General features: G+C 43.3%; 2 protein-coding genes across 4 annotated transcripts; both read left to right on the top strand.

The window, feature by feature from the left end:
• The first annotated feature begins 2,235 nt into the window (after nt 1-2,235).
• Nucleotides 2,236-13,393, top strand: chaf1b (chromatin assembly factor 1, subunit B). 3 transcript variants are annotated; one of them, XM_079517614.1, is made up of 14 exons: nt 2,236-2,393; nt 2,752-2,898; nt 3,610-3,742; nt 4,051-4,171; nt 5,415-5,518; nt 5,618-5,714; nt 6,129-6,213; nt 6,324-6,417; nt 6,679-6,748; nt 6,840-6,931; nt 7,035-7,194; nt 7,308-7,925; nt 11,304-11,392; nt 13,069-13,393. In XM_079517614.1, the coding sequence occupies exons 2-14, from the start codon at nt 2,773-2,775 to the stop codon at nt 13,167-13,169; spliced, it is 1,890 nt and encodes a 629-aa protein (XP_079373740.1). In that variant the 5' UTR covers nt 2,236-2,393; nt 2,752-2,772; the 3' UTR covers nt 13,170-13,393. The 3 variants fall into 3 exon arrangements, with proteins under 3 accessions (XP_079373740.1, XP_079373742.1, XP_079373741.1); XM_079517616.1 differs by having other exon boundaries at nt 2,270-2,393; nt 2,769-2,898; XM_079517615.1 differs by having other exon boundaries at nt 2,273-2,393; nt 2,755-2,898.
• A 1,379-nt stretch (nt 13,394-14,772) lies between these two features.
• LOC306934737 (uncharacterized protein) lies at nt 14,773-22,540 on the top strand. The gene is made up of 6 exons (XM_079517464.1): nt 14,773-16,252; nt 16,698-16,771; nt 17,415-17,643; nt 18,361-20,384; nt 20,968-21,192; nt 21,309-22,540. The coding sequence occupies exons 1-6, from the start codon at nt 15,928-15,930 to the stop codon at nt 21,411-21,413; spliced, it is 2,982 nt and encodes a 993-aa protein (XP_079373590.1). The 5' UTR covers nt 14,773-15,927; the 3' UTR covers nt 21,414-22,540.
• The last annotated feature ends 223 nt before the right edge of the window (nt 22,541-22,763 follow it).

The raw sequence follows: 22,763 nt of genomic DNA, 5'->3' as shown, positions 1-22,763 counted from the left end.
TCATACACTTCATAACCTTGCTTTCAATTACATGAATCTCTCTGGCCTGTGCTCTCACACACAGTGGTAACATTTTACTGCATTCATGCGGAATTGTATCATTTATAATACAGAATAGGGGTAAATGATAATCGTCTGGAAGCATAAAAGTCCTAGCAACATACCTCCATAGGGAGACATATATAATATAACATATATTATATATACAATAAGATTGGCACCCAGTGAAAATGCAGCATCTCCTATGAAGACGTGTGGCACTGCTGGGACGGTGGTTCCAGGTAGTATTTGGGGGCTGGGAGATCCAGTTTGCCACTTTGCAGTGCCGAACCAAAGGTGCATTCAGCAAACACCCCCCCATCAGATTCTGCCATAGGATCCTACGTCCACGTACGTAAACTGCCATCAAAACAATGGAGTGGTGTCCTTTATAGTTTAAAAACTCACTACCAGAATTTGGCGTATAGGCCTACCTAATGTCTGTGATCATTCAATATACTTTGTTGTATTATCGCTTTGGCCAAAAAACATATTTTAAAGTCAGGAAAGACTGAATGTCTGTCTTCCCTACTTCGGATAATCATGATTTTACTTTTCTTAGCATTGTATTTTATATTAAAATCAAGACCATACTGTGAGCATATGCCCACACACAGGCTACAGTGAAACTCAAACACTGCTTGTGAATAGTTTGGCATTATCAGTGTGAAGCTCATCTGAACTCCACCTAGCAAATCCAGTCACAAACTTTTGTTATTGTCTCATGGGCATGGCATAGTTTTGTATAAGAAACTAAACTGCTTGTCTGCCCATTCATACGAAATACAGGTGTCAGAGCCCCATCTAGTGGATAAATAGTTTATATAATTCCAGTAGTGTTTCACTTTATGGATTTTGTTTCTTATGAAGATTGTCTAGCAACTGAAATTAAGACATTGGCAATAATGGAATAGTCAGAGAATACACACAAATCACAAAATTGTGACACTCAAATTAATGTAATGTGCAAGTGTATATGCCAGTGCCTACCCCTGAAACAGGGGAAATCTATTACACATGCATCTGACAGTATCCAGACATCTACAATTTACAATTTACAATTTAGGCATTTAGCAGACGCTCTTAATCCATCTGACAAGTATATAGGCTTTAAACAGCTTATCAACATCAAGTGTTTCTGGGCAGCTCTACCTCTTCTCAGAACCCAGTCTGATTTCATAGAACTCCATGTATGGGCACCGTGAGTTCATTCCATTTTTGACTTCTCAGATCTCACAGGTAACATTTTCTGGTCTTGAATTGAATGGAAGCGTGCCGTCCTGTGTGAACCGCCAGAGGCAGTATACTCAACTGAGAACACAAACACAGTTCTGTGCTTTGGACAGGGAGACGGATAGCCCTGAAACATGACTGCCATGATAATCATCATGACAGTCATGACGCAACTGCAGCCTGTTTTACGCGATCGCTACATTTACAGTCCAAACGTGTATATAAACATTCCGTTTTCAAATATAAAGTACTCACAATTTGTCCCACGGGTGTTATAAATTTGCTGGTACAGCGATTAGCATTGCTGCATCCCGCGTCGTTTAATAAAAAGCATTTTTATCCGATCTCCCCGGCTACTTTTCTCAAACGGGGTTCGTTTGGGAAATACAAAGTTGCACACCGGGAGCGCACTCGCCTATTAGTCTGTATTGGCAGTGCTGTCAGCGTGCCTATATCGAACACACCCAGTGTTTCAGACTGCCACACTCCTCCCGACCGATAGGGGCGCGTAGTTGAAAGCCAATGGCAAAAAAACAGCTCGGATAAAAATGCTTTTTATTAAACAACGCGGGATGCAGCAATGCTAATCGCTGTACCAACAAATCTCTAACACCCGTGGGACAAATTGTGAGTACTTTATATTTGAAAACGGAATGTTTATATACACGTTTGGACTGTAAATGTAGCGATCGCGTAAAACAGGCTCCAGTTGCGTCATGACTGTCATGATGATTATCATGGCAGTCATGTTTCAGGGCTAGGAGACGGAGTGCTCGAGTCGGGGTGGTAAAGTAAAATACACTCTGAATCAGACACTTACAGTTCTCGGGTTATGCTTACACAACATTTATCATAACCCATCATGGTTTATTTAATGAAATGTAGTATTGATCTCTGGGGTCTCTGTGTTGACAACAACCTGGGACACGATGGAGGCAAAACGAGCCTACCCTACTGTTCCCCACCAATCCCTGCCCTTTCCTACACCGGACGTTGTCAGAGAATCGTACGCGCCGCTACGCGGGAACTCTAGATTTATTTTTTGCAGTGTTGTTTTCACCCGTGGAGTTCAGGGAGACTTTACGAGGGACAGCAATAATCATAGTAAACAAAGGGGAAAGGTATGACTTGTGTAATGTGTATATTGTTTAATATGTTAGCACGGCGTGTTAATGACGTCCAAGGTCCTGCTATGATATTGATTTAATACAGACTGAAAACTGAATCGTGTTTAATAATGCCAAATCAACATGAAAGCTAAACCAGTAGCTATCTTTAACGGTAACATACAGCATTAGTTAAGTATTTATTAGCTTATGACCTGGACAAAAAACAAAATACCCAAATTGTTGCAAATTATTGTATTGTGTACTCGTTATTAACTATATAATGTCACCCCCCCCCCCACACACACACACACACACACACACACACACACACACACACACACACACACACACACCTCTCCATTATATACAGAAGTCGGTTTCAGACAGAAACATGAAGGTGGTAACGTGTGAGATTGCATGGCACAACAAGGAACCTGTCTATAGTTTGGACTTCCAACACAATTCTGATGGTCGCATCCATCGTTTGGCTACAGCTGGAAATGAATCCACTGTCAGAGTAAGTACATTAAAATCACTGTGTATTTTCTGGCTAACCACTAGAAGACTGTTAAAACTTCTGAATGATCGTGTGTGTGTGTGTTATATGTATTTTTGACAATACATTTCCATTTAATAATATCTTAATTTAACAACCTTAAAAAGAAACTGAACGAAGAGTCGTACAGGCAGGAGTATAAAGTATAATCAATACATAAATAATGAACATAGATGGCAATAACTGAGCCATTGTAAACATTTGAAGAAGGAAGTCTGCAGACTGACACTGTATATCAGCTCATAGAATTTGATTTAAAGCGGGTACAGCTCTTCGACCCCATCGGGTCTTCACCGCTAGGTCAGACGTACGTATTTTAGTTTGGCACACTTTTTTTAGGATGTGTGTGCTGCTCTCTGGATTCTGGACTTCTTGAACACAAACACCTAGCTTACTGTATTTCTTCTAGAATGCTGTGATTTTGTATCTACATATCTTGTAAAATGTTACATTTAGTTTTGATAGTAATCCTGGAGCCCATGATGAAAACAGCTGTGTCTATAGCCTGCTTATATCCAGACTGTATAAATGAATGTTGCAACGGTAGCACATTTTACGGTTTACCATCATCATACATAATTCAGATGTGCAGCCATACTGGTTTTTGATTTATTCAAATATGCCTGGCTGTCATGCATTTTGATCATCATTTCAATCTATACTCTGGTGCAGCTGTGGCAGGTTGATACAGCCGCAGATGGGAAAGCTGTAGTGGGGTTCCTATCTAACCTGACCAGACATACAAAGGCTGTAAACGTGGTGCGCTTCAGCCCCAACGGCGAGCTGCTTGCCTCAGGTGGAGATGGTATGTCACATCTACACATTACCTACTGGGTTATGGTCATGTCTGGGTTTTCTTTTTTAGCCGTCCTAGTGGCATGACTCAGTCCAAAGATGGCAATGTTAGCTGGTCTGTCCAACACTCTTGGCCAAAACAAGATATCTCAAAACGTGTGTGTGTGTGTTACAAATTGCACATTGGTGGACATTATTAATTTGTGTTAAATGCATTTTTCATTGCGAATGAATTGTGCTTTGATATGAACTATTATGTCTTAGTAAAGTAACCACCAACTTTCGAGGCATAAATTATTGTGATTTGATATGGTGTAGATGCTGCCATCCTGCTGTGGCAGTTGAATGACAGTAAAGAGCCAGAGCAAACTACCGCATTCCAAGAGGAAGAAGATGCTCAGCTCAACAAGGAGAGCTGGACTGTGGTGAAGACGCTAAGGTGATGAACTATGAACAGCTACCTCACTGTAGTCTTACAGTACAGATCCACAAAGTGATTTAATCTATATATTAAATAAAATGTTTCCATTTTGTATGGAATTGTATTGTCTTGCGCATGGGGTTGTGGGATTGATGGCAGAGCGGTGCAGCCCGACCGGTCGCCAGTCAGATTGTTGGATGTGACATACCGGAGGGCAACCACATAGCAAGAATTTAGTGACATGTCACTAGATATCGTTAGCAGTCTTGCACAACATGTCAAAAGCTGATTTCACTTGTATGAATGAGTGATAAATAAACCCCCTTGAAACTTGAGATTGACCAAATGCATCCAAGCAATGATGGCTGATGGATTTATCACATGTTGATAAGTTGCAGCTGAAGTTAATGGTATTAAATGTTGGCTATGTTTCGTTTAGGTCTTTATCTGTGTGCCAGAGTTAACTATAGACAGGAGTTGGCTGTGAAAAATACCCACAAAACACCTTGAATGCATGGATGTAGTTGGGACCAGTAAATCAGTGTGCCCAGCGATTTGCAGCTACGGAGCCCTTTTCAAGGTGCACAAGGCACCATCCTGGCTTAGCTGAAGTAGCTAGATGTAGCCAAAACACCCCAGAGGGGTTCGACAACAACGGGAGGTATGATTACTTCTAACCGACTAGCGACGGGACCACGATGGCCCGTCAAAAACATAATCTTTGATTAGAATTGGAAGCATTGATTTAGATCAAGAGTTATTCACGTTTTAAGATTTTCGATCTCATCCACTAAAATGAAGAGGGACCACTTTGGATGACGTCCCAACCGGAAATGGCATCGAATGTTGCTAAATAGGTGCTCCCAGCCGTTGGAGTGGTGCGCTCTGTTTCTATGGTGCTACTGTTCCGTCTTTTGATTAATCTCCGTGTTGGGCATCAGGCGCAATTAATGAATAAGGCGGAGACCTCTGTCCCGGGCCCTCAAGGTGTTAATGCTGCAGTTTACCTGCCATTTACCTATTAACTGAAAAAGGTTGATTGTGGTCTTCTATTCTACTTTTTGTATGACAAGCATTTTGATTTTTTTAAACCCAACAGGAGCATTGTTTTAGTTTCTTTTTTTTCATGGTGCTGCTCGGATATCAAGGCTCTGATGCTGTTCTTGGTTATTGAGGATGCTGTAATGCGAATAATGTGTTGGTTATATATTATAAATGGACAAACAACAAAGATCATTATTAACCGTGGTAATGTTTGTAGGGGACACATAGAAGATGTTTATGACATCTCCTGGACCCGTGATGGAAATTCCATGGTGTCGGGATCTGTGGACAATACTGCTATCATGTGGGATGTCACCAAAGGTTTGATGAGCATTTAAGCTTTTGTGTTGTGTTCAGTGCATCAACATTTCATATTTTGTCATGTTTGTCACTACTATTCTGAACATTTTCTGTCTTTAGGTCAGAAACTGTTCATCTTCAATGACCATAAGAGCTATGTGCAGGGGGTGACCTGGGATCCTCTGGGACAATACATTGCCACTCTCAGCTGTGACAGGTAGAGAAATCCTATTGAAAACCTCCTGTTTTTGAGGGGCACTAGCCCCTCCTATATTCAGCTATTCATGTAAATTTCCATCCTACACAAACATTAAATTCCCATTGACAATGAATGGAGAATTTTACGTCATAGTATCTGAGCAAATCGGCTTAGTGTCTATTTGTGTCCGACACAAAGATTAAATTCCCTTTGACAATGAATGGACAATTTTCTGTCGGTGTCTGAGCAAATGGGCATAGTGTCTATTTTACGTCATGATGATGTACGATGATAAGAGAGCCCCTCACTTCACACGGGTGTGATTTTTTTTTTACTCTTAAAAGAAAAGAAAATAACTTAACAATTAAACATGTTAAATGTTAAACATGTCTCCTGTTAAACATGCGTGTATTTTTCTCCCCCCATACTCAGAGTGATGCGTGTGTTCAGCACTCACACCAGGAAGAAGGCCTACTGTGTCAGTAAGATGACCTCTGGGTCACCAGGAGATGGAGAGGTCAGTGTTGGGCATGCTCGTTGGTATATTATGTCAAAATGTGAATGTGGCACATATTGCAACATACACGCACTTGGTTAACTTGCCTGTCATCTCTTGTGTTTCTGCAGGTCAAACAGTATAGAATGTTCCACGATGACAGCATGAGGTCATTCTTTAGACGCCTTACCTTCACACCGGACGGATCCTTCCTGCTCGTACCAGGTATGTGAACAGATGCAGCTCTTATTGTCTAATATTTATTTGGGAACAGGAAATACCTTGTGCTGTTATATCCTGTGAAGCGTTATTCCGTTTCATACCCTCATTCGGGCAAGACCAGCCCTTACCTGCCTCTGATTATCATATACTTTTCCTGTCGGATGCACAAAGACAAATTCCCCGTTTATGCCTCGTATCGTGAACATACTTAATCAAGAGACATATTTCTCATTCTGATTCTGCTTTCACTGTCTTGTTTACCAGCTGGTTGCGTGGAGGCAGGAGAAAACATTACGAACACCACCTATATGTTCTCCAGGAAGGGCCTCAAGAGGTGACCTCTGCTATGACTATGACCGTGACATTATCTAGAATTGCAGTGGTGGGCATAGTAACTAATAGACCTGTAAATCTGTGTGTTTTAGGCCGATCGCTCACTTCCCCTGTCCGGCTAAGGCTACCGTGGCTGTGCGCTGCTGTCCTGTCTATTTTGAATTGAGGACAAAGAAAGCGCAAGGTAACAGCGTGTATATAACACTATCTATAAGTACACTATTATTACACATGATGATGATGATGTCAACACTTTTCTTCTCTTTATTTCCCATTCTGTTCAACAGATGGTACAGTGGAGGCAGTGCCCAATGTGTTCCAGTTGCCATATCGCATGGTGTTTGCTGTGGCATCCGAAGATTCCGTCTTTTTATATGATACACAGCAAGCCCTTCCTTTTGCATTTGTGTCCAACATCCATTACCACACTCTCAGCGACCTCACCTGGTAGGCCAGCTCAAATCCCTCTATTCCCATTTGTTTCTGTAGAAGAACCATCATTATTATACCATATCACGGGATTTTTGCTATTGCCACTAACATTAACTTATCCTGTTTAGGTCTCGGGATGGTTCCTTACTGGCAGTGTCCTCCACTGATGGCTATTGCTCTTTCCTGGCCTTCTCTCCTGGGGAACTGGGCACTCCTCTGAAGGAGCCCCCTATCCTGGAAGTATTCACCCCAAATATCGGCCCTGAGAAAAGGGGGAAAAAGTCTTTGCCCAGGACCAGGTCACCAGTACCCCAGCCCCAAACATTGACCACCACATCCCAAGCTAATCTGAGTAAAGATTCCCCTTCTGCACCCCTCACGTCCCCTCAGAACCCTTCTGCACGCCTCGCTTCCCCTCAGAACCCTGCTCTACCAGAGGACAAGAAGAACCTCCCTGGTGTCAAAACGAAACCTCAGTCCCGTAGGATCACACTTAACACCCTGGAGGGCTGGGGTAAACCCTCTACCCATAAGTCCACACCCTCTGCTCCCCAGACCCCATCCTCTGAGAGCACCAGCGCTCTATGCACACCCCAGCCAGATGCCACCCCTCTTACCCCCACCAGTTCCTCCCCAGCTCAACCTAAACTTACACCCCTCACTCCTGCCACTCCTAAAGTCCTCAACAGCACTCCTGGGCCCAGTACTCCTAAAGCTACCACCACCCCAAAGGGTCCCACTCCAAGGTAAATACTAGCAGTTTTGAGCGGTGCCTAACCGCTCCATTATGCAGCTATGTGTGTATGTCTCTGTGTCTGTATGTCTGAGCACAGACAGCTCAACACCTCGCCAATACAGCTGGATGGCACTGTTGAGCAGCGTCACACACACAGGCCAGGGAGGAGGGCCAGAACAGTACGTATGGTTGCACCGCTCAGTTCACACAGATGGGACTTTTGTCTTAGTTTCAGCCAAAACAAACTGGAAATGTTATTGTGCAGCTGCAGCTGCAGCATTGAGTCTTTTTACACTCACCAGGGGCTTTGCTTGTTGGCATGGACGACTCTCAAGGCACCTCACTGCCTGTGTTATACATGGATTACATCAGCTTTTAAGCCGCCACCTCTTCTGGGCAAAGAGGCCCGCTTTAGTTTGTAACGATGGGATGGTTTTCTTTAACAAAATGAGGTGCTACTACATTGGATAGTGCTCTATGGTGTTCAGAGGTGTGTAGATGTTGCTGGTGTTGTAGCTCCCAGCCTCCCACATCAACTTTGACTGAATGAAATTAACACATTTATTTATTTGGTGATAAAATACTTACTGCAGTTTAATTGGGGTACTCTTTCCCATATGTATGGTGTGAGAATAGGTGCTGCATCTGTAGATGATGGAGGTAGAATGATTACAAGTACATGTAACGGTGATTACTGTCAGAAATGGGAACTAAAGTAGTCTGGGTCTGTGATGGTAAGGGAGGTAAATGTGATTTGACCATACGATCATGTATGGTTTTTCCATGTTTAAAAACTAACGGGGGGAACGCTGGCACAGTCAGTAGTGCTGTCGCCTCACAGCTAGAAGGTCCTGAGTTGAGGTTCGATTCCTGCTGGGGACGCTGTGGGCGTGTTCTCTCCTCCGCGTCATCAGTGCCCATACCCGAGGTGGGGTTGGTGAAAGGGCCTTTCTGTGTGGAGTTTGCATGTTCTCCCCGTGTCCCCTAGGGTAGGTACCCTCACAAAAGAAATGCAGTAATCCTGGTCTCTAAGCTACCTCCCCCTGAGCAGCCGGGGCGCCTGATGGAGGGGAAAGGAACTGGTCGGAATAACGTGTTCCTTCCACGCTACATCCGGCCGGGGAAACTCCCCCCCTGTCAGATGAAAAGAAGCAGCTTGGACTCCTCATGCATAGAAGGAAGCATGAGGTCAGTCTGCTGCCCCCCAGGTTGGCAGAGGAAGTGTAGCGCCCAGGATTACATTAGATAATTGACACTGGGTGAAAAAATGGGTTGCAAAATCGTGGGATAAAGATTAATAATAAAAAAAACAAACGGGGGGCTCTTTTAAAAGGAGTTTGGTTATTTGAATTTGTGATATGCCAATGTTATGGCATAAAGCATAAACTGATTACAGATAATCTTGTTTAATGCATGCAAATGTTTAATGCAAATGTTTTAATGCACAAAACTGAGGGCGAGGTCAGGTGGTCTTTCGAGGATGACAGGAATCGTCTCTCAAAAATGTATCCCATGCCGTCGGTTTTTTGTAAAGCTCTATTCAGTGTTTTGTTGACATGACTGATTGAAAGTCCCAACTAAGTGAATGACGTGAAGTATTCAAAACAAGAGTTAAGATATGTAAAATCCTGTAACTGCTTTGAGTTACCTACACAAGAAAAAGTTGTTGTCAATCATCAATATATCTCCCAAAGTATTCATGTTAGATGAATAAATTGTACCTTTCCTCAAGCAATTGCAATACCATGTAGATTAGCATGCAGGGGCAAACCGGTGTGTACGTACCCACACCGCATATGTAAATCTTCAACTCCTATTCAAAGGAGACCGAGAGCATTTAATGCTCTCTGTCTTTGGTGACTTGCGTAACTATACAGAGGAAGTATGTCAACACAGTTGATTCTCTTCAGTGAGATTGACGAAGCATCGTGCTCAGAAGTGTAGTGGCAGTGCAAAATCTTTTTGTTACATTTAATTCAAGAAGTGAATCCTTTTTAAATGCCTGTTTCAGTTAAAAATATGTTTTTTGAGTGTGCTGCTCAATACTGGAACTGAGAGAACAAAGCCCTGTCTGGTATGAGGATTCGTTGGACCTCCTGCTGATTATTATACAATGTCTCTAACAGACTGCTCAGACAACGGTCTGCCTGGCAGTTGTCACTGGGCTAGTAGTAGCCAATAATTTATCAAGTAGGCAATGAACAGTGATGTATTGTTTACATGAGTTTGTACATTGTAGAGAAGATCCCTCTGTACCTGTCTTCTGGGAATTCGTTTAGTCATCTTTCTAAAGTTACTTTAGGACAGATCGTGTACATCAAATGATAAATGGACTGCATTTAATGTAAAGTATTCACCCATCCACACACAGAGGAACCAATGCAAGGCACCAACCAATCTTTTTCTGTTTGCAACCTACCACCCACACGTGATATGTGGGGGAAAACAAGCGCTGCTCACTCATGCTGCTGCTATCACAAGCCCTGGCAGGCAGGGGAGACTGGAGACAGAAGGAAGACAAAGATTTGACTGCAGCACATTTTGAACATTTAAAACATGCAACAAATAATATTTGTTGGGGGGGGAAAAAAACATTTTCACAATGTATTTTACAACAGTTTGTACTCTATATACCACAGGAAAACTGAACATTTTTACTCACAATATTCTTAATGTTGCGATTTGGAAATGGATGCCCCACCCAGATATTATGTCTGTGTCCCTTTATGCCTGTGTCCCTTTTATGCCCATATATGGAGTCTATGCAGACGTCAGAATGATGTCCGAACAGGCCAGCTCCATATATGGACACTGGGCAGGGGCCCTGTCCAGAGCCTGGGCATGGGCCTTGTCCAGAGCCTGGGCAGAGGCCTTTTTGGGGCGGTTCTGGACAACTGTGGGTCCGACCGACTCTACACCGGGCACTGCACTCCCTGTGGTGGTGTGAAGTCGGTGGGGCGAACGGTTCTCGAGTAACGTGGATTACAACAGTACACACACACAGACAGAGACATGGTGCATTTATAGATAGCTAGATGTATAGGTGTTAACGCTAAGCTAGCACCAATACAAACATACAGCTTGTTCCACACAGTGGAGATGCAAGATCCAGAGAGATAGGTACAGGAGAAGGTGCAGAACCGGCAGCTGATTCAAGATCTAAAGAAAAAGTAATGGAGAATTAAACAGATATTCATCCTGAGAAGATGAGAAAACAGGGAGGATAGGAGCAAGTGAATTAACTCAAACCCGGATTATGTTTAAAATAAATCTGTTTATATACACATGCATGCATACATACAGTTACACACACACACACACACACACGTGCATGTGTACAGTATGTATGCAATACTACTATTGATTTGTCTCTTTCACTTCATTCTAGGCGGATATCTTTGACTCCTGTCGGGGTACGATCTCCAGCTGTTTGCCCCTTCTTTACCACTCCCTCCTCCACTGAGAAGGCCAAACACGGTCAGTATACCTTATAAAGGGAACCTTTAGGTTAAGTCATTTTTATGATATGGCTGTCAACGACGGGTTGTAATACAATACGCCGTTCAACTGTCTATTCACTCTACCACCCTTTTTAGGGTCTGATTTCAGTAAAGCTTCATACAGGTGTTCAGTATCACTCAAAATGGCTTCAGCAAGCTCACATTTCAGTATGCTATGCTCAAGGTCATTATTACTCTAGTAGTCTATAGTTTGCATTTTCTTGTCACCTCTCTACTCTCTTCGTTTGGGTTTGAATGAAACTACATACCATGGGTTCTGGATACATTTAAACATTCTGCACCCACGGTCAAGGTAAAAAAAACAATTGCGATGCACCGATGTATGCATACATTTTGCATTGGCTATGTTGGTGTGTTGGTTATCTGCAGCCAACCAAACTGTAGATTCTGAACATTTATTTCTTGTATTGAAGATGTATTTGTTTCCGTATTTCCGTATTTGTTTCCCTGTCACAAAAGGGGGAAATAAAAACAACAAAAACTAAATAAATCGGTATCCTTATCGGCTAAATTGTTATTTTAAACATCGGTATCGGCCAAAAACTTCCATATCGGTGCATCCCTATAGAAGAAAAAAGAAGGTTGGCACTCAAGCTACATCATTTTGGGCCCCCTTTTGAATTATACTTCATACAGGTCATTCAGTTCCGTCACAGCTTTTGTGAATTCACGGTTCAACATTCAAAAACTATTAAAACACTTCCTGTTGATGTGTGATAATAGTTCCTCCTGACATCTCAGTTTAGGGAAGTGACTATACTATGAGCATGAACATATATCAAACCTACCGTAAGTGTGGGAAAGCACTTGAGCCCTAGCAGGTGCATTTTATCGAGCCAGGTGGCAGAGAGATTTGAGCCTCTGGTCATTGTCAGGTTTTTGGCAAAGTAGTTATAATTAAAGACGTGTGAAATCATCTGAACAGCGCCAGTAACCACCACTGTTCATTTTCCTATTCTGATTGTAACCTTCCCAAAAGTCTGATAACTGACCACTTCAGACTCTCCCCCTCTCTCTGTGTATCCCTTTGTCCTTTTTGGCGCTAGCCCCTCCTATGCCCAGCTTTGTGTGTTTGTACCACTTTAAAATATACCGGTATGCTAATTATACTATGCTGATCTATGGTGATTTTTTTTTTTTTAAATCACACCCGTGTGAACTGAGTGGTGTAAGGTCTGTCTGACGTAATGAAATCATGTCTGACATAATGAAATCACACCCGGGTGTGATTTCATTACCTGGCTTTGTTTGTGCAGAAAAAAATGAGCATGGTTGCTATGTTCACCCTGTTCACCCGGGTGTGATTTCATTACGTCATTACAACAGGGTGAACATAGCAACCATGCTCATTTTTTCTGCACAAAAAAGCCAGTTGTAGGAGTGGTTTACACCACTCAAAAAAATGTTATTTAGATTTGTTTTGCTTGACCTGTTATTTACTGTACATTGCATAATGTTTACCTGGTGTCCTTGTTGCTTTAAAGCACTAGGCTACATTGTTTTTGCACTCTACTAATTATTTTGACCAGGGTTCATGCCACAAATGATCCAGTGGTAAATGCGGCATCTACGTATATTATGTCTATGGTTGTAACCCTTCTTTCATTGATCCCTTTATTTGTATTCCTCCAGAGCGCCCATCGCCTCCTTCTGATCCAGTATGCCAGCCCCCTGAGCCCAAGCGTCCCAAGACCAGTGACCCACCAGCCAAGAGCAATGTCACTCAGCCTTAGTGCTAAATGCAGGATGCTCAGTGGTCTTATGGACTGTTTCTTTTTTATCTACCTAGATAAAGGTTTAATATCAGTGCATGTGCTGTCTGTGAAAGAAAATTGCCTGGTCTTATTATCCTTCTCTTTTGCGTTTCGCTGAACTGATAATTGTATTATATACTGCCGAAGTTAGTAACATTTAGAAGAATAAAGTTATCTATAAAATAAAATGATCCATCTCTCTTTGTTGTTTACATCTCATCAAGAACTTGAATGTGAAACTGAAACTCCACTGCAAATATTTGTCATTGAGCCAAATGCAATAAGGCTCACTAACCTAATGGAAAGACTAAGGGCTCTATTTTCAACCATGCTAAACCCCTTATCCCTAAACTACTTTGCCTTTTTTTTACTATTTTGAAAAAACAATTACACAGGGGTGCCCACACTGTTTTGACTTGAGAGGTACTTTGAAAATGGCCAGTTCAACAAGATATACCCACTGAAAAAAAAAAATCCATTGCTGAAAATACTGTAGTTTAAAAATGTACCTGGGGCGGCTTTGGAATAGCGGCGCTGGCGTTGCGTATAAGACAAATGCACTTGGAATGGCAAATAGAGGGAGAAAATGGAATAGGTAAGGGTTTTGGATTTAATTTGTAATTCTGCTGACATTTGTGAGCAGCAACACTCTTGAAAACAAAGTATTGCATTATGGGTTTGAGCTGACAGGCCCTTTTTTATGTCAATCAATCAAGTCAACTTAATTCAAGTGGCAGATGTCAAAAAATATATATATATATATTTAAATCAAATATTATTTAGGGGCATGTCATGTGATCTACCTGCACAGCCTTTGTGATCTACTGGTAGATCGCGATCTACCTTTTGGGCACCCCTGATCTACGAGCTCAGTTCACAATGAGGTGTAGATCGGCTAGTTGAACTATTCAAACATTTTCAAAATGGTAAAAAATGCAAGGTAGTTTAGGGAGAAGGGGTTTAGCATGGACGAAAATATAGCCCTGTGTATATTAAAGTGTCACTTTATCATATATCAACAAATATAAATAAAACATATCCCCAGGTTAGAGACAGTTTAGGTTGTAGAATCAGTTATGGGTAGCCATTGTATCAAGAGGAAAAGGTATCAGATGATGATCACTGTGACATTTTGGCTATATCAGGTTGTTGACATTCAGTCAAATCATACATAGTTTTCTATTAGCCATCAGTATTATGCCATTTTGCAATATTGATGACGCATAAAGATTATATATATTTTGATAGGGTAAACTTCCAAAAGACTAAGATCATCAGTCCATATGATTTTTTTTTTTACTAATTAATACTGTGGTGTGGTTGGATCACATTTTGGGCTTGGATACAAAATCAGACTATTCTCCGGATGGCAATGAGGAATCAAGATTAGTATTTAAGTTTTACTTCACAGTGAGGCAAGCAATAGCGTTGGCAATATCCTACTGTCATAGTACTGTGCTAACAGCCTATCTTGATTCGTGAGTGTGTGTGTGGTGGTGGTGATGGTGGGGGGGCTTCGGAATGACTGTTGTAGTAGCCAATCGCATTTCTTCTTTTTGTGGCTCCTTAAAGCATCCACTAATGGTCTTTGTCTGAAGGCGGGGTTGAGATGTCTTAGTTTGGCTGATATTTAGTAACAACCCAGAAGGTTACGAGTTAAAATATTGGATTATTTGATCATCTGACTCGCTTTACGCAAATGGGAGAGATATGGAATATGTCGGCTATCAAACCACAGATTGTTGGCTCGCTTTGGATAGGATCAGGGTGTGAATTGCAACATTCGGGGTGACGCCGCTTTTAGGTCGTTCAACCCGCGATGCTGGATAGATAGAGCTGCATCATCATGTTGCTTCCGACTCGACTTACCGAAACAAATCACAAGTTACACCAGAGGTAAAGCTACAAAGATCACACTCAGATCCATTAAAGGCAGACAAACAATGGACTGGCATCTATCGATAAACCAGACTGACTGCCGTTGAACGCGACCCGTTCTAAAACTGGTTAATTTGTATCATTTAGCGTGAAGCCTGAGATTGGCGCGATATCCACTTGCATCAGTCAACATTGTTATTGATATGCACTATAGCCTATTGACGGCAAGATCCTCGAGGCACAACGGAGTGTTTTACATACAACTTTACCAATGAAAGAATGATTTAATACGTGTAGCTTTTATTTCTGCAACTATTTAGATAGCGAGATGGGATGACCTCGACTTGGCAAATTGTAGCCTACGATGCACGACCCTGGAATGTATGGAAATGATCCAAGAGGATGCTGCTTGACTCGTGAGGACGGTCATATTTGTATTTTATAATATAAATAAACGTTTTCCTTTTTGTTCAAAAACGCTATTCATAAGACATCATTTTTAAACATAATTGAATTGCCGATACATGTTTAAAGGAAATTACTGCCTTGCAATGGATTATGCCCATTTTAAATTAAGGTGTCGGAGTTGCACTTGTCTTCTGGAGACATAACTATATTATTTGTTGTTGGTCTACTGCCATCGTCTTCACGTGGAGTTGATGTCGGGACAGTGGTCTAGACAGACTCTAGTTGTGACTGGGGCTCCCTGCTGTGATACATAAGGGGCGACTGGCTTCGGTGCAAAAGGAGGCTTGAGTTTGTGTTTGTTCCGCCGCCCCGGTGAGGCCAAAAGGCAGCCTATGCATCTGGCGTTGGTAAAGACAAAGTTACACACATAAGACAATTAAACCCCGTTAAAATGGCCGGCGATTGCACATACAACACACACTACGGGAGGGCAGAAACCTTTTGTCCGTCCAAACCATCAGACGGAGAGGTTGATTCAGACGGAAACTTGAAAGGGCGTGGGCCGATGCCGCGCTCGTCCAACTTTGAGGAGATCGACGGTCTGCTGTACCGCAAGAAGTTGGAGCGGGGCTTCATCCACTACCGTGAGGTTTTGGCTAAGGACCGGAGACACGAGGCGATCTCCGCCTTCCACCGGAGGCGGCCCGCCGGCGGCACACGCCACCTCTCCCTGGAGGAGACCTACAAATGTGTGGCTGAGAACTACTGGTGGGACGGTATGTCGGCTAAATGTCTGCCATCATGTAGCTCTGGTCCATAGCTCTAATGACATGGCATAGAGCTATGGACCAGAGCTAGCCATCATGTATAATGTATTCGACTTAACAGCATGTGTTCTGCGTTCTGACCCACTGTTTACACATTGTTGCATAGGCAGGGTGGGAAGACAGGATATCATCATTTGTACCGTAGCTATGAGTTTATGACCGAGTTCCCCCTTTAAATTTAGTTTTGTGTAGTTTTGTTCTGCAGTTTAGTTTGTAGTTTTATTTATCTGAGCAGACTGGTCATTCATTCTATTTTGAGGGAAGTTAGGTTACTGTCATACTGACATGTTTAAATTAAAGATTAAACCACAAGTCTGTGAATGGAGATGTTAATCATGGCCCTGGCTCTTCTTTGTCTGGGACTGTAATGTATGTGCCATTGTTCTCTTTTCAGGGATGTACTTCCAGATTCGAGAACATGTCCTGGGCTGTCCAGAATGCCTGGGGCAGCACAACAAGAGATCAGAGGTAAGGCCAGGGAGGGCTAGCACCGCACAGTGGCTGTATAACTGACTACTAATTAGAAAAGGTGTATCGAAATGTGTGGCAATTCTCCAAAAAATTGCTTACCACTAGGCTTCTTCGCAAATGTGTTCATAAAATGTGTCTACTATCGCCTATCAATTTGTTCCAACCCAACTACCATGGGAAACTTTGATAGCTGCTGATGGCTGAATTCAGCCCAAGGAGTGTTTTTCGTGCAAAACTAATGCTTGCAATGGATTCAGAATCATGAAAATCAACCTAGTTTGACACGTCACATGCTATATAAAGCATAATGAAATTTGGGGAAATTTTGCCTTATATAGGTTGTTAATGGTACCCCAACTTTCACCCACTTACAGCAGCTAGCTGTCACAAGGGAGTTTGTTTGGAACAAACTGATGTTTGTGAATACATTTGTGAAGAAAGCTAATAAGCATTTTTTGCAGATTTACACATTTTGCTAACTTCCCCTAATTATACATACAAATCAGTGTCTGAACATATCATATAATTATTCTATTACCCATTTTTACCCTTATTTCTTTCCGTCCATTGTTTTTGCGCACTCCTCCTGTGTCTGCCTTACACCTATACCTCATTTGTATTATTTGTGTCTGTATCACAGGACAGGGGCACTGAAGGACGTGTGTCAAAGACAATGTTGTCACACAGCGGTGACGTGCTGAGTAAGTTGAGGAGTCAGCGGGAGGCAGGCTTGTTCTGTGACATCACCCTGCAGACAAACGGACAATCCTACTCTGCTCATAGGGCCGTTCTGGCTGCCGTCAGCGAGTACTTCCAGGAAATATTCACAGAGACGGAATTGAGCGCCAAGGCTGACATAGACCTCACCGGTGAGTATATAACACATTGAGACAAACTGGTTTTGATAACGATAGTGGAAATTTAGCCACCTCATCAGTAAAACTTGTATTGTGGCAATCTCATGGCCATAGTTTGCTGCTGGTTCCGGATAGGCACCGTTACAGTGTGGTTTATACGTATGTGCCACTTCTCGCTAATTTTCTTGCAGTGGCCACTTGAGAATCAGAAGTTTCCTGCCCGGTTCGATCCCTGGCTCCTGACATAGCGCCAAAGTGTCCTTCAGCAAGAGACACTTAACTGTTCCCGATCAGCGGGTTGGCCTTACAGTTACACAATGGTCGTCTTTTGCTGTCTGTCGAGTGTATGAATGTGTGTGTGAATGGCTGAATGTAATGCACATTTTATTTAATATTCATTTTTATTTAAGGTTAGGCTCCGTTTGTTAGGTATAAAGTGCCATCAGACACCTGAATATCAACGCCTTTGATAAATCTTACAGCATCCTGGGTTGCTTGTTTTTTTCACACTGTTTACATTTGATGAAGTTGTCTGATCAAGACAGAAGCTGCTCTGATTAAAGCAGTTGTTCAAATCCAATCACCTCACTCATGTTTACACTTTGGTGGTAGTCTTTCTCCCAACTCTAATCCGCTATTTACAGTCACTCACTTGCATCTTGCTTATCTCACTCACAGTCCAAAGTTGAACACGTCTGATTAACGGCCCTCTGTCTTGCTCTATTTTAGGTTTCAGTGAGGAGAGTTTGCTGTCTCTGCTGGATTTCTCGTACTCTTCCACACTGTGTGTGCGCCAGGAGGACCTGCCTGAAGTCGGCACCTTGGCCCGCCACCTCGGTATGTGGCCCGCTGTGGAAGCCTGCTCTGCCCTCCAGAGGGAACAGGAGCAGCCACCCTCTCACTGTCCTAGGACAGGGCACCTGGGCATGGCCTTCCCATTGGGTAACGCTGGGTCTCATTCAGAGCTCCACCACCAACTGAGGGAGAGAAAAATAAAGAAGGTCTCACCTGATAAGGACAGAGTGGGCGATGGCTTCTCCCTGACACTGGACGCATCAGATGAGTCATTAGCAGAGAGTCCCAGGCGTTCCTTGCGCAGACCCCTCAGACAAGGAGTCCAGGGACACAACGAACACCCCCTCAGTCCCACACACAGGATGAAGCTCATGGACTTCAAATCCCCCTCCTGCAAGAGGCCTCAAGCCCCCCGGAATGCATCACTCACCCCGCAGTCACGGAATCGCCCCGCGTCCTCCCCGCCAACCGCCCGTCTCCTCCGTTCCAGTCCCGGGGCTGCCCAAGAGGTTCTGAAGTTGCTTCCCCGGCCAGAAAGTCCACGGCGGAACCGAAAATCTCACTCTGTTCCTAGGCCTTCCCCCATGTCCAGACAAAGACCCAGTACCATGGGGAGTCCGTTGAGGGTGAAGCAGGAAGCCGAAAACATGGGAGAGGATGAGCAGGACTACGCACGGGCACAGGAGAAGTACCGGCTCATGAACGTTTTGGGGCTGCAGAGGACTGCCTTGTTGCCGCGACCAGAAGATCTGATTGGCTGGAGACAGAAGAAACGTCTGAGGAAACTGAAGGCAAACAACTACTCGCTGACTAAACGGAGGAAAACTCAACCCCCGACTCCAGGAATGGCGTTTGAGGATCTGCCCCTGTCAATCCCCCTGTGTAACCCGGTTAATACTCGCTTCATCAAGAAAATCATCAAGACGGAGCCTGAAGATCCAGTCAGTGTGAATGAAATTAGGCGGAAAAGGTCAAAACCAACCCCCCGGCAAGTCCCTCCCAGCGACAGGAGCATGAGAAGTAAAGTCACTTTTCCGGATCTTCTGCAACCTGCGTCCTGGCCCGCTTTCGGTGGGAGGGAACTCAGACACTTGGCAAGGAGAGATGCTGCCGCTGCCAGGCTGCCTCCTTGCGGTGGCAGCTCCAGAGCTCTGGCGCGGAACATGGTCAAGATCAAACCAGAGCCAGTTGACTACTCTATCTCAGGTCAGCTGCTTCCATCCCATGACCGCCACAACCCTGCGCGTTCTTACAAACCCCCTCCTCCGCTGAGGACGCGGACTAGGACCAAGATCACCCTGGACACCGTCAGAATGCCACGCTACAACAGTGGTCGGCCAGCAGCGAAGACTAAACTGAAGCAGAGCGCTGTGAGAGGAGCAAAGAAGTCGCAGTCTAAGAACAGAGGAGAGGAAAGGAAAGTACTGACTGGTTTGATGGACTGTAATCCCAGAGCTCAGGATAACAAATCCACAGGACTCCAAATACCTGACCTGTCAACTCCTTCATCCCTTTATAACAATCCTTTGTATAAGGTCATTAAAGAGGAGCCAGCAGACCCCCTGCCAGTGACGGTACCATTCCCAGACCCTCCTTCCCCAGACCGGGGAAAACGCCAGAGCAAGCCCCCTGTCAAGCTACTAGACCCAGGCTTCCTCTTCAGCTTTTATCGCCCAGCAGGGGGGGCAATGGTGGCAGGGAAGAGGGAGGAAGAGAGTGTGGATATCTGTTTGATGCGCTCTGTGTCGCAGGGGGAGACATTCGGAGCTCAGGGTGCTCAGCCCAGGGTGCTGAGGGCCAGGAGTGGACCGCCCACCCCACCTCACACAAGAAGGGAGAGGGATGAGAGAAGTGTGAGTCAAAGAATGGTCCACAGATCCCAGACAAACTCCAACCATAACAACACTCCTATTCTGGCAAAGTGCACAGTGTCAAAGACCACACGGAACATACCAAAGGTAGGTGGTAGGAGAGGGCATACTTTTGTACCTGCATCCAAATTAGGATAAAGCTACACTTTACAAGACTTATCTGGGTAGATTCATAAATTCTAGAGTAAGAAGATAAGAAAAAACTATTGTCTGCTAATTTAAATTGTAAACATAATGCATGCAAATATTTCACATTTTCAAAAAAATTCTCTCCTTCAATTAAGTCAACACATTAAAAAAAAGATAACACAATCTGAATGATACACCACAACAACCTACTCATCCCATCCTGTGTCGCTATGCCAGTACGATCTTATCTATTCAATACGTGCTAAATATTGACATCAACACTTTTGTCCCATCGCAAGCAACACACAGCGACAGAAGTGAAGGGATTCAAGTGAATAGAAAGCCATTTTTATCTTTCAGTGGGAACGATAGCTGTACAGTTATTTTCGCTTAATGGGCTTTTAGGTTGTCTTTATTCCTCATTTTACTGGTTCATAATAATGCCATTTATTTTGTACGTACTGTATGTATCTGATAGGCTGATGTTTCTGGACATGTCTTGGCAGTTGGCACTCACACAACGTGTTTCTTTTTTTTGTAGCTGCAGAAGAAGGGTAATATACTGCCTACGAGTAATAAAAAGTTTGTCTTATTGGAGTCAATCCGTCGGGCGCGGCTGAAGCAGCTACGAGGTCCTCGCAGTCAAGCTCCCAAGGCTCTGAAGGGAGCCCACAACTGTGTGGAGTGTCATGCGTCTGTGAAGGACTGTGATGCCCTCATCCTGCATTCCCTCAAGCACATTGAGGGCAAGCACTGGCCCTGTCCGGTAAGCAATTTCTACAAAAACATCAAAACATATTTTGTCTTTTCCCATTCATATTGTCACTGCAAAACATCCCTTTTCTCATTAACGCTTCCTTTCTCTCCCATGGCGTGATGTAGCTGTGCAGCAAGACGTTCTTTCGGCTGCGGAATGTGAGGAATCACATCCGTAACCATGATCAGAAGTTGTACAAGTGCCGTGGCTGTATTGCTGCTGCCCCCTGATAAGAACTTACAGGCCTGTAAGAAGGGACTGAGGTGAGGGGGTTTGATCCCTCAAGATACGTGCCACGCTCTTGTTACGTGTGTTCCATCCTTGGTGGAAGTGTGAACAGAGCGAATGCACATGTCTGCAGGTGTGAGCCATATTTCCCACAAGCTTGGGATATGTTTTGTAGACTGTTTAAGCACCACTGTTGATTTGTCCAATTGTATGTGAGAATGTTTGTTACACGTGCTGTTTCTTTTTCTCCAGGGCGTAGGTTGTCATTGCTTGGGTTTCACAAATAAGACGGGGGGGGGGGGGGCAAATCCTGGTCGAGAAACGTCCGTCACACGCAAGCACATGATTCTGTGGAAAGGTTTAATCACTCTGATTCTGGTCATTGTGGTCGTCCAAGATCGGTAATGGTGTTTACTTTATGTAACCAAACTTTGCATTTTGGTAGCTAGAGGGGTTAAACTTGAACGCTCAGGGGGTGGGGAACTGTGATGTGTTAGTGAGAGAATGCCACAGTTTGTACATAATGAAAGCAGAAAATGATTGTGATTAATTATTACTACCTAATTATGGCTATTGTTATTATTTTGTAATGTATAGATGAATTTCCAGTGCACTTATATCATAGCTTTTGTTGTAAACCTAAGAAATGGTTATGAAATGGAAGGTCAGAAGTCATGACAGGAATACTTGAAGAGGCATGGAGTCTGGAGGGAATACTTGAACCGGGGAGTTGTTGACTAGACTGTCCTGAGGGTGTTTTAAAATGGATATCTCCTAGTCTTTGTACTTTGTGGTGTTCAGATAAAGTTCAACTTTTGTTGTTTTCGTCGTCATAGGGTTACGGAGGGGAGATTTGACAATGTTTGTACGGCACCACTGCATGTGTAATTGCAGATACATTATATTCCACATGTCTTTTATAAGACCACCTATTTACTAAAGGGAAAAGCGTCTTATTTGAATGTGAATCTGCATAAGTAGTAATCAGTTATTAAGGATGTTTCAATGAGATATATAATTATTTTCTTTGTTTTTTTAACACAAGGGATTTCTCTTCCTTACTCTATTTAATAATTTCCCTCGACATCTGTACAAAGATAATATTTAATAAATTTGGCTTTTTACATCCTATTGTCTGATGTCTATGATCCTATTGTCCATGATGTTTGCAGATGAAATTGTGATCTGTAATGAGAGCAGTGAGCAGGTAGAGTAAAATCTGGAGATATGCCCTGGAAGGCTAGAAAGGAGAGGTTACAGGGAGTAGACGTGAAGAAGGTGGAGGACTTTAAGTACTTAGGGTCAACATTTTAGAGCAATGGAGACTTGAGGTGAAGAAACGAGTGCAAGTA

Source organism: Electrona antarctica, assembly GCF_951216825.1.
Source record: "Electrona antarctica genome assembly, chromosome: 13".
Taxonomy (NCBI): Eukaryota; Metazoa; Chordata; class Actinopteri; order Myctophiformes; family Myctophidae; genus Electrona; species Electrona antarctica.
Note: the sequence above shows the minus strand (reverse complement) of the source record. Positions and strands in the feature narration are given on the sequence as shown.